Consider the following 15,122-nt stretch of genomic DNA (forward strand, 5'->3'; position numbering starts at 1 on the left):
CACATTGTGATGTATTTCTTCTAAATTGTAGGGAGTTGTCAGGTTGCAGGTTGTGGAGTCCCTCATCAAGTTGTGAACACTCAGTAGGTTTAGGAAAGGCACCTGAGGTGAGGAACTGGGGCCCCATTGCCTATGGTTGAGGGTGCCATCTTGGAATCAGATCAACTGCCCGTGTTTTAACTACTACCGTGAAAGATGTCACACTGAGGTCTTTAGAGATAAAGGCAGCTATGGGTGTGACTTAGGCAGCTGATTTGTCCTGTTACAGAGTCTGCTCTGGGACTTTAGGGGTAAGTTAAGGTTTTCAGCTTAACTTGGGGTTAAGGTAGAACCTGCCTACTCCAGAAGAGCTAGACCAATGTGCTGAGATGATACTGGGAAAGGTCATAGGATAGGGAAGGGCCACTGTGTGCAGGTGGGGCTCTGAGTCTCTCCCATAGCTTCACAATCCCTTTATTTCTGGGGTAAGGCCTAGTAAACACTACTGCCCACTTATACCTTTGTGTGCTCAGGTGTGTGTGTGTCTCCACACCAATAACCTGCAAGTTAATATAACTTGATCAGATAGGCTTATCATCATCCAATCATCCCTCTGTGTCAGGTCAATACTGTGTATTCTTATCCATTTCCTTGTCTTTATTGTTGCTCAATTAACACCTGCCATTGATCTTCATGGGTAGGAGGACCAACCAGATGATCTGTGGAAGTAAATACGGGATTATGTCCCAGCCCAGCTTTAATGCTGTGGTGTGCAGCATGATGAGTGAGAAATATGTGGAGAGTGAGTAACTCTTGAAGACCCTGGGCTGAGCCTAGCTGGATTCCCTTCATCTCCATCCTCAGACCACCAGGGACACTGCCTGGCCCTAGAGCTAGGTGGTAAAGCACCGGGTGAGGGTTCCCAACCAGAAGGAAGAAGTCAAGTCCTCATTCCTGTTGCATTTCACTGTCCTGCTCTGTGGGACCTAGAGACTGAAGCCAAGACTGTTTAAAAAAATAATAAAGAATGACAAAATGAACAACCTCAAACTCACAAAAGCACTTTTTATTTGAGGCAAAGAGAAGCGTGGCTGAAAGGATTACAGTCCAAGCAGTGGAAGTCAAGTGTTAGTAGTACTATGATGACTGTACAGTTTGTTTCTCTTTGGTCAGAAGAGAGTGAGTACAAATGTTCTTTCCCCAGCGGAGCAAGAAAAAAATCAAAGACTGCAAGAGACACCTAGCATAGGGATATTGCTCTTCAGATCCTACATCAAGCTAACTACTCCTCGGTGTCTAGTCTGCAGGCTGCTGCTCATGTCCAAGGGGTGCAGGCCATACTGCACTGGCAAGGACACGCAGGAAGGAGGCCGGAAGCATAGGCTGAAGTCACCTGGGAAGAGCCGGCATCCAGGGCTTCAGAACTGGGCATGGAAGGGGTAATCCTTGTGACCAGAACAGCTGTTGGAAGAAAAGAGAACACACTGGGTTTTCAAGGAGCTTTTGACTTTTCAAATTACCACACAGAGAAATGGGCAATGGTCTCATCATGGGCAGACATCAAAGCCTGGGAGGCAGGCTGCCAGTTCTGAGTCTTCAGACGGCGAGTCTGCAGCTGGGGACAGTGGCTCAGCCTCCAGTCTCTTCTGCCACGGGCTGGCATCAAGCAGCCCTCCCCGGTGTGTGATGGACACAGCCCTCCCTGGTGATCAGCACTGTCTGGGGCATGCAGGACGGAAGGACTCCCTCCTGCTTCCTACTAAGAACAGCAACAAAAAAGTATCATCTACAATCCTAAGCCAGATGGTAAAAAGAGCCAAGAGATAATAACACAACAGGGGTATAAAAGGCTATAGGAAACTGAATTGTTAAGTGGAATAGCAGGTGCTCCTGGGACAGAGGAGAGGTGCCTCAGGCATCAGTGGGAATGCATGAGGAGGCCCAGCGCTTCAGTGGGAACGAGGAGGCCCAGTGCTGTGCCCGAGGGCTGCTGCGGAAAGCACGGCGAGAACACAGGCATGTGGCCAAGGCCCACAGTCCATTCGGCACAAAGAGGACTGGAAAGACTGGCCAGCCAGGGTGTGCAGGCCCAGGGTGAAGAGAGCCATTCAAAACCACTCATAAGCTGCCCCTGGCCTGCCTCTGTTTGCCCACCAGAGGAATACACCCCAGTCACCAGTGAGCAGTCTGTGTGAGCATGCGCAGTTCTGCAAAGCTTTCCAGGAGACTTGGGAGTGTTAGAACCAGCCACTTCCCTCCTGAGCCACGTAACACCCAGCGTGCATAGGACAACCAGGCAGCTGTCTCTAGAATAGCTCTGGGGTCGGGAAGGAAGGCATCTAGAGGTGAAGGACCCATCCCAAATTGTCAGTCCCAGAGCTCCAAGGCAGCCCAGGAGCAGGGGGAAGGGCCAGGGAAGGCCAAGTGACCTGACAGACAGCTAACAGGTTCTAAAAACAGAACAGATGTCATTGGCCATGGACTCACTCTACTGCCCCACCCCCCACGAGATGGGCGGAGGCTGCGGCCATCACACTGTGAAGTTTGAGCTGCAGGGAGAATGGAAGAGGTGGGCACCCCCCCCCCCCGGGCTCTGCTGACTGCTGGGGGGAAGAGGAGACCAGAGACTGAGCACGTGGGGATGAGGGCGGTGACAGGCAAAGGCCTTGTCTGCACTGGTAAGTGACAAGTTGCTTCTTAAAACAGAGAGTGAGTTTTACACTTTGTCACTGAACTGGCAGGAAAACTAAATAAAACCAACCAGCCACACTGCTAGTGATTTCCGGCAGGATCCAAACCCGCCCACCTCTGAGGGAAGGTAAAGGACTCAGGAAGGTGTGGCCGTTTGTGACTGACATTCTTAGGATCATGGGGCTTAGCAGCCTTCTGGTGAGATGTCCTGAGCCCCTCAGGGTCTCCCCACTATTGGTTATTAGGACAAACAGTCGCACGCAAATTCTTTCAGGAAGGCATAGAGCCATGGGGATGATCCTCATTCAGAACAGCCACTGAGATATGAAGATTAGATGCCCACATCCGGGCCCCTGAGCAAGAGAGGAGGAGCTCCTGGAGCTGATCTTCTGGTGTGTGAGTGGGCAATGGTCCCTCAGCTTCAGGCAGGTCAGCCAGGACAGACAGGTTGTGCCTTCCTGCTTCATAGGCAACAGAAGCAAGGGAGCGTGCAGAAGTGTGAAGGGCTGGCTACGAGTCCCTGCCGCTGAGGCCGCAGAGGTGATCTGGGACTTGGTCCTCCCATGGGCCCCTCACTCACCTCACCAAGGCACAGACCCTCCAGTTCCTGTTGTAGCTCATTAAAGTAGCCATGTCCTCTTTGCTCAGCTCAAAGTCAAAGACCTTAAACAAACAAAAGTACAATAAGCTCTACAATAAAAATCAGAGAGTACTGTACAGGATTGGATGAAAGGGCTCCTGATGTCCTGAGTAGGGTGGAGCGTAAAATGAACTTTGATGATGGTTACTGTGTGTGTGTGTGAGAGAGAGAGAGACGATTCTCAGAGAACACATTTTATAACAGTCTCTTCCCTTCCAGCAAAAAGATCCTTTTCATCACTTTCACTTCTGCTAACACAATTGCGTAGTTCAGGTTTAATAAGCACCAGGGGCTAGGCGCTGGTGGCTCACGCCTGTAATCCTAGCTACTCAGGAGGCTGAGATCTGAGGATCGCGGTTCAAAGCCAGCCCGGGCAGGAGAGACCATGAGACTCCTATCTCCAATAAACCACCAGAAAAAAAAAAAAAAAACTGGAAGTGGCGCTGTAGCTCAAGTGGTAGAGAGCTCGCCTTGAGCTGAAGAGCTGAGGGACAGCGCCCAGGCCCCAGAGTTCAAGCCCCATGACCAACAAAAAAAAAAAAAAAAAAAAAAAATAAGCACCAGGGAAGAACTGAAATGGTGGGCTCAGAGGTGTCTTGGTCTCCACTTATCATGGAGCAGGGAATGACAGTACTTCAACAGCAGGAATCCACAGAATAATCCACTCAGTGACGCACTGTGACACACTGTAAGACACAACACAAAGCCCTTGGGGAACCCAGGGACATCAACAATGGACTGCATAACTGGGGCACTGAAGGACAAGCCCAGAGAGGAGATAGTACTTGAGATGATCTAAGAAGATACGTAGGCTTTGACAAGAGCGGGGAAGGTCAACTGGGAGGAGAGCACTCAGGATGCAGGCAGCAGGCATGGGCGGGCAGGCCAGCCAGCTGGCAGCAAAACTCGGGGTGACCCACAGGACACAAAGGGATCACCCGGATCACAATATACATACAAATGCAAAATAAAATACGAAAATGAAATAACAAGGTCGTTAGTGTTTTATCTTTTCTAATAACTTAAGACAGTGAATGATGAAGCCAGGAAATCGTGGCTTGTATCTGTAATCCCAGCTACTTTGGAGGCAGAGGAAGCAGGACCTCGAGTTCAAGATCAGCTTGGGCAAAGATAGAGAGACCCTATCTTAAAAATAAGGACAAACAAAAGAGCCGGAGGCATGGCTGGAGTGATAAGAGTGCTTGCTTAGTATGCAGGAGACCCTGAGTTGAAATCCCAGGATTGAAAAGAACAAAACACCAAAACAAAGAAAAAGAAATATGAAATGAAAGACACGTGTGTGGTAGGACATGCCTTTCCCTGTTTTGCTACTCTAACTTGAAATAGTTTCAACAACTACAGATATGAGAACGTTATGTGTCCTCCTTCATGATCAACTCCCTTCCCCTCACACAGCATTGCCTAGCTAGTGGAATCCAGGCAAAATGCAGGCTGTGAGCCAGGGCTGCCCTGAGCCTAGATTGCTGGGGGACTCTGGGGCTGGCTGGTGAAGAGCTCCACCCTTACGGCTGTGCTAAACTCTGAATCAGCCCTCCGTGAACACAGAATGCATTTAACACAGCTGCTCTGCTCAGAGAGAGGGGCTCTTAGGTCATCAGGGCCATCCCGGAGCAGCCATTCGCTCAGCTGGCCCCTGAGCTGGAACAAGAGGTGGTGGGAGGGAGGAGTCACTGGCTCATCTGAGTTATGCCCCAAGGCCCTAGGAACGCCCACAATCCTGGAACCCGGATACCAGCCCACACTCTGCCATGACTGCACAGGCTCTGCACAGCGAGGTGGTCAGCGAGTGGCTGGCTGGGACTCTGCAGCCCATGGACTTAGCATCAGCTCGGTAACGTTATCTGAGTGCTTACTATGCCAGCACTAGGTCAAGTGTTCTGTGCATTTTCTACTTTAATTTCAGCAATCTGTATAACAGGTTATTGCTTTACTTGGTCTCAATGACTTCTTTCCCTCGGTCATACAGCAGGACGAATGCAGCTCCAGTGCCAACCCAGGCATCTTGCTCATCACGGCAAACTCCTGGGGTCCTTAGACCCTCCACAGAGGTGTGTGCTTGGGTAACTCAAGGGGCCACTGACTGAGGCATGAGGCTTTGTTTCCAGCATGGGGACTCCAGCAAAAGGGAATCTGGGGTCAGTGCTTTGCTAACTGTAGCTTTTTGAGCTTGGCACACAGGTCTTGAGGGAGGATGGGCGCAGGAGGGCCAGGGCTGGGTATCCTGCAAGTAAGACTATACGTGTCAAGAAGAGGGCCTTACAGAGAGACTCTCCTGCCCCTACTCCACGGGGGAGAGGCAGGCTGATGGGATGAAATCTGACCTTGAAGTTCTCAGCAATGCGTGCGGGGGTCACAGACTTGGGGATCACCACCATATTCCTCTGTATGGGGAACCGGATCAGCACCTGTGGATGCAGAGAGGTGCTCAGTGTGTACACATGCCCACATTATCATCCCCTTCAATCACACACACGTGACCCACTAGAGATGGGCACACTAGGAGTGCACAGGAGACCAGATGCCCGTGTCACCCACTGAGGGGGAGGGGGCCACATTCAGCCCAGATCAGATGCCAGAGTCCTGCTGTGTGTCAGTGTCCCCAGGTCATCACCAGGCCCCTCTGAGCCATTCACTGCCCAGGTGATAATGAAAGCGCTGGCATTTGTGGAGATGAGTTTCTATGTAAATGAACGAGTCGGCACTATGCTGATCTCCAGGTGGTCTACACAGGCGGCCAAGACTCTAAGTCCCATTCTGTGCCCAAGTCACACTTCCAGCAAGGATTTGATGACTACTGCTCCTGGCTGGTGGGGAGCACCAAGAGTGCAGGGAGTCACCAGTGCCTGGAAATGGCTGTACCTGGGCTGTAGTTTTGTTGTACTTGGCAGCGATGGCCTTGATGTTGGGGTCCTCCAGAAGGGAAGGGTCCTCGGGCTTGGCCCTGGAATACAAAGATGGTTCAGGTCAGTAGCTAACTTACTACCATAGAAGGCAACCAGTGATGGCCCCTTCCTCTCCCATGAACCTCAGGTAACTGCCCAGTCTCCCTGTCTGAAGCTGGGTCAAGATCTCAAGATCCACCAGACAATCCTTCTTGGACAAGACTTCTCTTTTTCCTGCTAAAAATTTCAACCTCCCAGGAAATACAAGAGGCCCTGGAGGATGTCCGCAGACCTGCCCTGAAGGATTTTCCGTGAGTTCAAGTTTTCTTTTTAGTTCTTGTTTCTTTTTTTTTTTTCTGTCCGGTTGTGGGGCCTGAACTCTGGGCCTGGGCGCTGTCCCTCAGCTCTTCAGCTGAAGGCTAGCACGCTACCATTTGAGCCACAGCGCCACTTCTGGCTTTTTTCTTTTTGCTTATGTGGTGCTGAGGAATCAAACCCAGGGCCTCAGGCATGCAAGGCAAGCGCTCTACCACTGAGCCACCTTCCCAGCCCCTAGTTCTTGTTTATCTTCTCTTCTCCTAGTGAAAGAGAACCAGATACCATAAAACGCTCAGCTCACCAGGGTCTGTCAGGAGAGCCCAGTGGACTGTAGGCAGTCACCACAATGCCTTTGGACTGGCAGTACTGGACCAACTTCTCCTGAGTCAGGTATGGGTGGCACTCGATCTGCAAATGCAAAGAGGAGGGCTGTCAAGGGCACAATGGGCACAGGTTGACGACACAGGCAGAGCTTTCTCTGCTGGGTCTCTTCCACCTCCGCAGAGCTGTCTGTTTCCCAGATAAGCCTTAACAACTTTCTACATTTCCCAGCTGGTGTCCTTGACATTAAAAACAATAATCTCATTACCAGTGTTTCCTGGCCAGAGACCCTAAAGGCTTTTTCTGGCCTGAGACACTCATCAACTGTCACAGGACTGAGGATCTTGGTGGTTGTACACTGCTCCTGCATTCTGGGCTAGCTCAAACCCTCTCTCCTAGACACACAAGCTCCCAAACATGCCCATCAGGGGAAAGTAGAACTCAGGACACTGGTACACCCAGGAGCTGCCTCCCAGACAATCCCTGGATGGACTGGAGGAAGGAGCGAAGATGAAACAGTACAACTGTTTGTGCCATCAACACCAATTCCTTAGAGGGAGGTTTACCTGGTTAACTGCTGGCTTATGTTTCAAGCCAGGTTTGTTTAAGAGCCTCTCAATCTGGAGATGGTTGAAGTTGGAGATACCAATTGCTTTCACTAGCCCCTCATCCACCAGCTGCTCCATAGCCTATGGAGAAAAGAGAGTCTGTTTGGTGCTGAGGAGAATCCAGAAGCATCTTTTGTATCTGAAAGTCTAACAGTTTCACGGGCCTTGCCTGCCCTCTCCAATGCCAGTGTGTTATATCTTTCAGAATCCACAAGGCGTGAAGATGAAAGCCAAGGCTGGCTTCCACGGAATGCACAATGGAAAAGGCAGCAGAGCTGATCACGCACACTTCGCCATTCCCAGCCATGAAGGGTAAAGTCCAAGAAAGGACCATCTTACCGTCCAGGTGTCCACAAAATCTGTGTTGCTGGGAATCACATTGCCTGATGCATCCAGTGGGAAATAGTCATCCCCATGCTATTGTTATAATAGAAAACACACAAGACAGTTAGTAACAGCCCTTCACCAACCTGCTGGGGAGCTCTGTCTAAAAAAACCATTCTTATCTTCCATCGATGGCTAAAGACAGTGGAAGGGAAAGGGCACGTCTGGCCGGCAACAAGGAAGCAGGCACATGGGCCCGATGGCCCTGGGTGTTGCTCCAGTCAGATGGAGATGTGGACATCTGTTGATCACTAGGACAATTATAATTAGCAGCCAGAGTTTGTGGAAAGGTGGAGGACTCAAGGTTGGACTCATGGGGCCTAAGTTCTGGCTGGTTCACTGACTTGTAATAATGCCCAAATAATGATTCTCACCAGCTTTTCAGAAAAAGCAAAGGGCAAAAATCACATCCTTTAGGCCCCAGTAGACCTGAATGGCCCGAAACAGAGCTATAGGAGAAAGAAAACCCACATTCTCTTAGCCTGGCTGACCTTGCAGACAACGGGGCCAGGGGCTAGTAAGCTGAAACACATAATGCCCTGGAGTCGTTGTGTTTAGAAACGTAACAGGGAATGTGTATAATGCCTGTACAAGCATATGCGTGTAGAGGGTTGTCTGCGCGTGCATGCATGAGGTGGGGTGGAGGTGGGGTGCATTTCAGGGCCTGTGCAGGGCAGCCGTATTCATTGTCAGTGCTAAATGATTTAAACCTCCAAGTAAGAAGTGCACGGCTCTCCCATTTCTGACACGTGCACCTTGGTCACCTGTGGCTGAGAATCAGATGTCCTGGGTGGGGGCTGAGTGGTGCTAACGCAGGCTGGGTGTCGCCACTGCACTGGTCTGTGGGCTACACTCCCGGCCAGAGGGGCAGGCGACGTCTCTCACGACTCACATCCTCGCAGGGGAGGTCAAGGCCGGCCCTGCATTCTCAGGGATGTGGTCTGAGCTTGTGACCCTTACCTTGAAGCCGGTCGGCCAGTGAATGAGATAGAGGTCCAGGTAGTCCAGCTTCAGATCACTGAGTGTCTTCTGGCAGGCTCCCTTCACCATGTTCTTGTCATGGAAGGTGCACCACAGCTGTAGCCAGCAAGAGCACATCTTACCACTGCTGTAACCACTGCCTGGCTTGGAGCAGGACAGCTCCTGGACAGAGCACTCACTCTCCTCTCCCCAAGCCCAGCCATCTCCTGATGATGCTAGGAGTGGTGGAGCGAGTTTCCAGTTCACACTGTGGTTTCGGCTTTCCCGGGGAAGACAGGACGTTCGGGTCGAGGAAAGCTTACAAGAACCCCACAGAAGGCAAGAACCCCACAGAAGGCATGCCACAGGATGGACAAGCCAGCCAGCCAGCCTTGGGCACTAAACCAGAGTTTTGGGGCTATTTTCCCATCAAGCTGTTCTCTTAGGAGCTCCTATGTCTGCCCACCAAGGGCCCTTTGTGCACCAAGAGGATTCGGTTCAAAACCAATGGCCAGCAGTGGAGGTCCAATCTGCAGATGGGGGCCAGTTCTGCCTCTGAAATAACTACCTTGGAAGGGAAAGCCAATGAACAGGCTCAGTCTCATCGGCACCAGGCTCTAACCCACAGTTCCACAAAGATGACTATCCAAAGGAGACTCAGGTGGACAAGCGACGGGACTCCCTGCTGGCTGGTGTAACTGGACCTGCAGGAGGCCTATGTCCAGTGATAACTGCACTCCTGTAAGAGTGGGGCCCTGGCCCTAAGCTGAGCTACCACTGGGTAAGCCTAATGGGGGAACAGGCCGGGGGGAGGGGGGAGCGGGAGGGCATGTGCCCAGCCTCCCTGCAGAGCAGTACCTCACCTTGCTGACGATGAAGAGCTCCTGGCGCTTCACCACCTTCTGCTTGAGCTTCTCATGGAGTGCAACCCCCACCTCCTTCTCGTTCTGGTACACGTGGGCACAATCGATGTGGCGGTAGCCAAGGTCAATTGCTGCCTTCACAGCCTCGGTCACTTGGCCTGGAGATGACTGCGAATAGAAGGAATAGAAACCATGATGTTAAAAGCAAGAGAGGCCAGAGCCTGCGCATAGCCAAGGGGGAAATACAGCCGAGGAGCCTGTGGCCTGGGCACAGTTACAAAGTCGCATTGGTGAAAAGACACATTACTTAGGAGAATCTGAAAGCCATGTACCAGCAGCACAGATCATGTAGCAAAGTTGTGTTTTTAAAAGAAGCCTGGCAATGGAAAAGAGAAGGTGGGAATTTTCCAGAACACGATATTCCATATATTTACCAAGTGGCAGTTATATTGGTGATATCATTTGGCAAAGAAACACTAAGCTGGGCATTTATAATTAAGCTATTTTGTTGCTAGTAAGTTTTGCCACAGTGAATAATAATTACTATTACAAAAAAATACAAAATATTAAATAAATAAAAGAAGCCTGGCACATGCTATTAACCCCAGCACTCCAGAGGTGGAGGCAGGGAGATCATGGAGGAGATCTAGGCCAGGCTGGGCTGTCTAGCCAGACCTTGTAATAATGGGAACTATTTCCTTTAAAGAATTCAAAATAGTTTAAAAGCAGATATACCTATAACTCAATTCCCACTGGGTTCATATTCCATTCAGGGCAGAATGCCTGCCCTTTGCTTTCCTTTTTAATGTATGGATTCTGATATTGCGATTGCTGAGCTTTCAGTGTCCATTTCTGACCCTGATTTGGAAGCCCCTGAGTGAATTTTGATTGAATGAGAACCTACTTTAGATGGTGGGGATGGGGAGAGAGCCCTTCAGACACAAATGAGTGGAAAGCAGAGGGAAGGGAGAAACCATAGGAAATCACCAACTGAGAAACGGGCACAGGTGTGGGAAGCCTGGTTGGTAAGGAGGAGAAAGGGCCCAAATGGTCCCTCATTTCACCAGCACCCCAAGACTGCACAGACACCTGCCCCAATTCACCGCTCCTGCTCAGATCAGAAGGCTGAACAAGAAAAATGTGTGCAATGAGCTGTGGCGTGAACAGAGCACATTCCTCTGAAGAGCTGGAGTAGAAACAACTGAACAGGAAAACTCCCCAGGGCTCCCAGCAGCTGCCCACATCTGTCCTGACAGCAGCTTTTGTGAACAGCCTGGGGGAACAACATGGGCCCCTTGTGGGTCTGTGACTAGTGCCCTTCAGCAGCCAAGGGAAGAGACCTGCGTGGACAGTCATGTGCCCCTCAGGAATGGGTCAAGCAAGGCTGCCGGACCATCAGGCAACCTCCCCTCTCCCTGGGAGAATATGAGCCACCACCCAGCAGCCTCCTCATGCTTAATGGCTGAGAGAACAGCATAGGGAAGAGTCTTGGTGTATCCCAAGAGAAGAATCCTCTCTCTAGGGGCATCCTATACATGGCCCTGGCTGATGTGGGCAGTGAGAGCAAGAAGAAAACACAGTGGACTGGGTGGAGAACCATCTGCTCCACCTGGGCTGACCTCTCTTTGGGTGCAGAGCAACTTTTCTGAGACGTACTTTGCTTACCCATGGTGGGTCTGTCTAGTACTGGCAGACCCTAGTCCTAGGCAGAGCAAGAGATCCATTGTCCAGGCCTGGCCTAGCCAAACACCTGCTTTACCAACTCAAGCAGGGGCAGCAACACACCTCAAGCCAGGCATTGAGACCCATCTTTGGATCTAAGGTTGACCTGAAAAATACTCTCTCCTCATTTTGTTGGAGTCCTTTATTTGGAAGAATGCGGGCCTGTAGCTGCTAGATAAAACGGACTTCAAGAGCCGGAATCCTGTGACTTCACAAGAACCCTGAATCCTGAAACCTGAAGGCAGCCTGTCATGGGGCGGGGGAGTGTTACTGAACCCCCACAGCCTGCCCTCTGCCTTGTTTTTGAAGATAAACTTGGTTTTCCTGTTCCTCAGAACCAGAGTTCAGATGAATCAAGGTTATCAGGCAATATTTAAGAAACCAAAAGGACAAAGTCTGTGACAGGCTTCTGTAGAAAGACGAGGATAGAAAAGGTCATGTGAGGTCATGGAGAAGCAGCTGCTTCCTGACTGTTACACAGCATAATCTGGCAGCGCAGGGTAAACAGCTGGCATATGCCACGCTCCCACGACCCTGACAGAACACGCATTAGGGAAAACGCAGGCCTTTATTACATTTCCTGCAAGATCCATATGATGGGGACTCTCTCTCTCTCTCTCTGTATGTGTGTGTATTGGGACTGGGGTTTGAACTCAAGGCCTTGAGCATTTTTGCTCAAAACTCTGGTGGTCTACCACTTCAGCCACTTCTGGCTTTTTAATGGTTAATTGGAGGTAAGAGTCTCATGAACTTGTCTGTACCAGTCTGGCTTTGGCTCAACAATCCTCAGATCTCAGTCTCTTGAATAGTTAGGATTGTCTGACATAACCTAACTTGGTTTTCACAGCTTAACAGCAACAGCAATCCCAGGTGATTGTGTCTTACTATGACAAATCTGTCCTGATTTATGAGATGGGGATGTGTTTGTCTACTTAGCTGAGATGGGCAACAGGAGGATTGGTTCTTTTTTTTTGGGGGGGGGTGTCTGGTCATGGGGCCTGAACTCTGGGCCTGGGCGCTGTCCCTCAGCTCTTCAGCTCAAGGCTAGCGCTCTACCACAGCACCACTTCCGGCTTTTTTCTTTTTTCTTATGTGGTGCTGAGGAATTGAACCCAGGGCCTCAGGCATGCAAGGCAAGTGCTCTACCACTGAGCCAACTTCCCAGCCCAGGAGGATTGGTTCTTAACAGGTAGAACTTACTTGGGTATCTTTGATCTGGAAAGAGAAAAGAAGAACAGAGACCAACCATGTAGCTGACCAGTAAACCAAGATCCTTCGTAATTCCTCTCCCCATGCCAGCATCTAAGGCTGCCACTCCAAGCTTGTTCCACTTGGGGAAAGGGGCAGGAGGTCTTTCTTGGCACATTTCTTCTACCTCTTCCATTCTTGAAGGGAGGGCTCTACCTCTCCTGTTCTGGCCAAAGGCAAAATTTTGACTTGGAAAAGATAAGAGGTACTTACAGCATAAATTTTGGCCTTCTAAAAGGCCACAGGATATTAATAAACAGCTGTAGGCTAATACCTGTGATATTAAAATGGGGGGGGCAATTAGGGATAAAAGGTCTTAAAAGGCTCCTATGTGAGAAGGGGAGCAGCAGTGGGGGGAACACACTATGTTCTTAGCCTCTGTGTGAGAGTCACACACAGTGGCTTTTCGATTAGGCCTAAAACAATATCCATGATGGGACACTGGCTTGCACCAGAGGTCAGCTCTGTCTTAAAGGCCGCCTAGTACTTAGTTACTTTCCAGTGGGGAAGGCCAGCCGGCCAGGAAGAAACCGTATCTAGTCACTCTGGTTCTGGAATGAGTGCCTCCCACTTGCCTGAAGTTCTCACCTCTGAGGAGACCTTCACTGGAACACTACCAGAGCCCCCTGCCAGTCTGCCTAGAACCACTTGAGACAGAGACAGATCCTAGAGAGCGAGGATCTGCACCCACCTGCAGTCTCCTGCTGTCGTCACACTAACAAGCAAGTGACCACACCTTTCGTTGACTCTCTGTGAGGGAATACACACGCCCATGCAGGGGAAAGTATCAAGCCATTGAAATATTTTAATGTGGAGGCCCATACCGGTAATTACAGCTACCCAGAAGGTGCAGATCAGGAAGCCTGGGGGCTGAGGGCAGCCTGGGCACAAAGTTGACCAGATTCCATATCAACAGACATGCTGCTAGGTTGTACATGCAGATCACATAGGAAGCAGAGATAGAATGATGAAGGTCTAAGGCTTACTTCTGAAAACAATACTTAAGAACAGCTGGAGGTGTGGCTCAAGTGTTACAACGCCTACCTAGCAAGTGGGAGGCCATGAGTTCAAACCCAGTGCCACCAGCCGAAAAGAGAAAAAAGCATGAGAAGTATATATACTCCAGTCCGCATCTGCACCGTCAGTCTCACTTCTACTCACTTCCCATCTTCCACGCAATTTTTTACTGATCTCACTTCATCCCCAGAAACACGTGTCCACAGATGATCTCTAAAGTTGTTTTGTTTTATTCCTTTATAGTAATCCAGCATTTAACTGTTGGATACTCACTATCTGCCAGGCACTGTGGAAGTGACAGTGAAGACCATCCGTCTCCTCCTAGTGTTCCTCCTAGCCAGAATTAATGAGCTAACTGTACAGATTTTATGTGATCTTAAACAAAGACACCATTCTTTGGGAGCTGTTGCAAACTCAAAAAAAAAAAAATCAAACAAGTGACCTAATCTCTCTTTTAAGTGTTGCCTCCTTGTTTCCTCTTCAGCAATTATGTTCAAAGGATTGATCATGAAATTACCTTCTACAATTTTTTTAGCTGTAATCTAGCTACTCAGTAGGCTGAGATCTGAGGATCGAGGTTTAAAGCCAGACCCAGCAGGAAAGTCCGTGAGACTCTTATCTCCAATTAACTATCAGAAAACTGGAAGTGATGCTCTGGTTCAAGTGGTAGAGTGCTAGCCTTAAGCTGAAGAGCTGAGGGACAGCGCCCAGGCCGAGTTCAAGCTCCATCACCGACAAAAATAAAATTGGGAGGTGGGTCTTGAACTCAGAACCTGGGCACTGTTAGCTTTCTTCCTTAAGGTTGGTGCTCTGCCACTTGAGCCACAGCTCTACTTCCAGCTTCCTGCTCAGTCTGACTTCTAAAGGAAGTCAGGACCCTTCTAAAGTTTTGACCCGATTTTTTCTTTTCTTTTCAATGAAACAGAATGAAAGGATTAGAAGGTCAGGGATTACTGTGTGCTGCATCCAGGCACAGCTGTATTTGCTACCGCCAGGATAAGCATCTTGCACATCATGCCAACAGATATAATTTAACTTGATATCCCGCATCCTCAGAGTCACCACGGGGCCTGAAACACAAATGACGTGCTCTGATCATGTGGGCCAAGAAGCACTTTTCCTAAGAGGCAAGTGTATAGTATCCTCTTTCCTTGTTCGCCTTAGTCGATTTCAGCTGCAGAAACCACCGGGTTCCCCTCAGCTCGGCTCAGCGCTGCGACGCGGACCGTCCCGGGGCTGCGCGCTGCGCCGCACGTGGTTTACAGACGCCGGGTTCGGGTTCGGGCTCGGCTGGCCGGCGTCTGGGCGGGCGGCCACCATTTCCTCTCCCCCCCCCCACGCTAAGCTACGCTACGCTACCTCCTCTCCGCTCCCCTGCGGCCGGATCTGCGGGCGCCCTCCCCTCCGTTCCCCTGTCCTCCCCTCCGCCCCCCTCCCCTCCCCTGCGGCCGGATCCGCGGGCGCCCCC

The 15,122-nt window shown here is 50.4% G+C and overlaps 1 protein-coding gene across 1 annotated transcript in view; it reads right to left on the reverse strand.

Moving 5' to 3' along the window:
* Positions 1-1,027: 1,027 nt before the first annotated feature.
* Positions 1,028-15,122, reverse strand: part of Akr1b1 (aldo-keto reductase family 1, member B1 (aldose reductase)) — a 14,818-nt gene continuing 723 nt past the window's right edge. The window contains exons 2-10 of the mRNA XM_013021690.1: positions 9,668-9,835; positions 8,805-8,921; positions 7,800-7,877; positions 7,419-7,541; positions 6,833-6,939; positions 6,191-6,272; positions 5,653-5,736; positions 3,251-3,333; positions 1,028-1,440 (exon numbers count right to left, since the gene is read on the reverse strand). Coding sequence (XP_012877144.1) covers positions 1,398-1,440; positions 3,251-3,333; positions 5,653-5,736; positions 6,191-6,272; positions 6,833-6,939; positions 7,419-7,541; positions 7,800-7,877; positions 8,805-8,921; positions 9,668-9,835 — 885 coding nt within the window. The 3' untranslated portion in view covers positions 1,028-1,397. The remainder of the gene's footprint in view (positions 1,441-3,250; positions 3,334-5,652; positions 5,737-6,190; positions 6,273-6,832; positions 6,940-7,418; positions 7,542-7,799; positions 7,878-8,804; positions 8,922-9,667; positions 9,836-15,122) is intronic.

The sequence above is a fragment of the Dipodomys ordii genome, unplaced genomic scaffold, assembly GCF_000151885.1.
Source record: "Dipodomys ordii isolate 6190 unplaced genomic scaffold, Dord_2.0 Scaffold56, whole genome shotgun sequence".
Taxonomy (NCBI): domain Eukaryota; kingdom Metazoa; phylum Chordata; class Mammalia; order Rodentia; family Heteromyidae; genus Dipodomys; species Dipodomys ordii.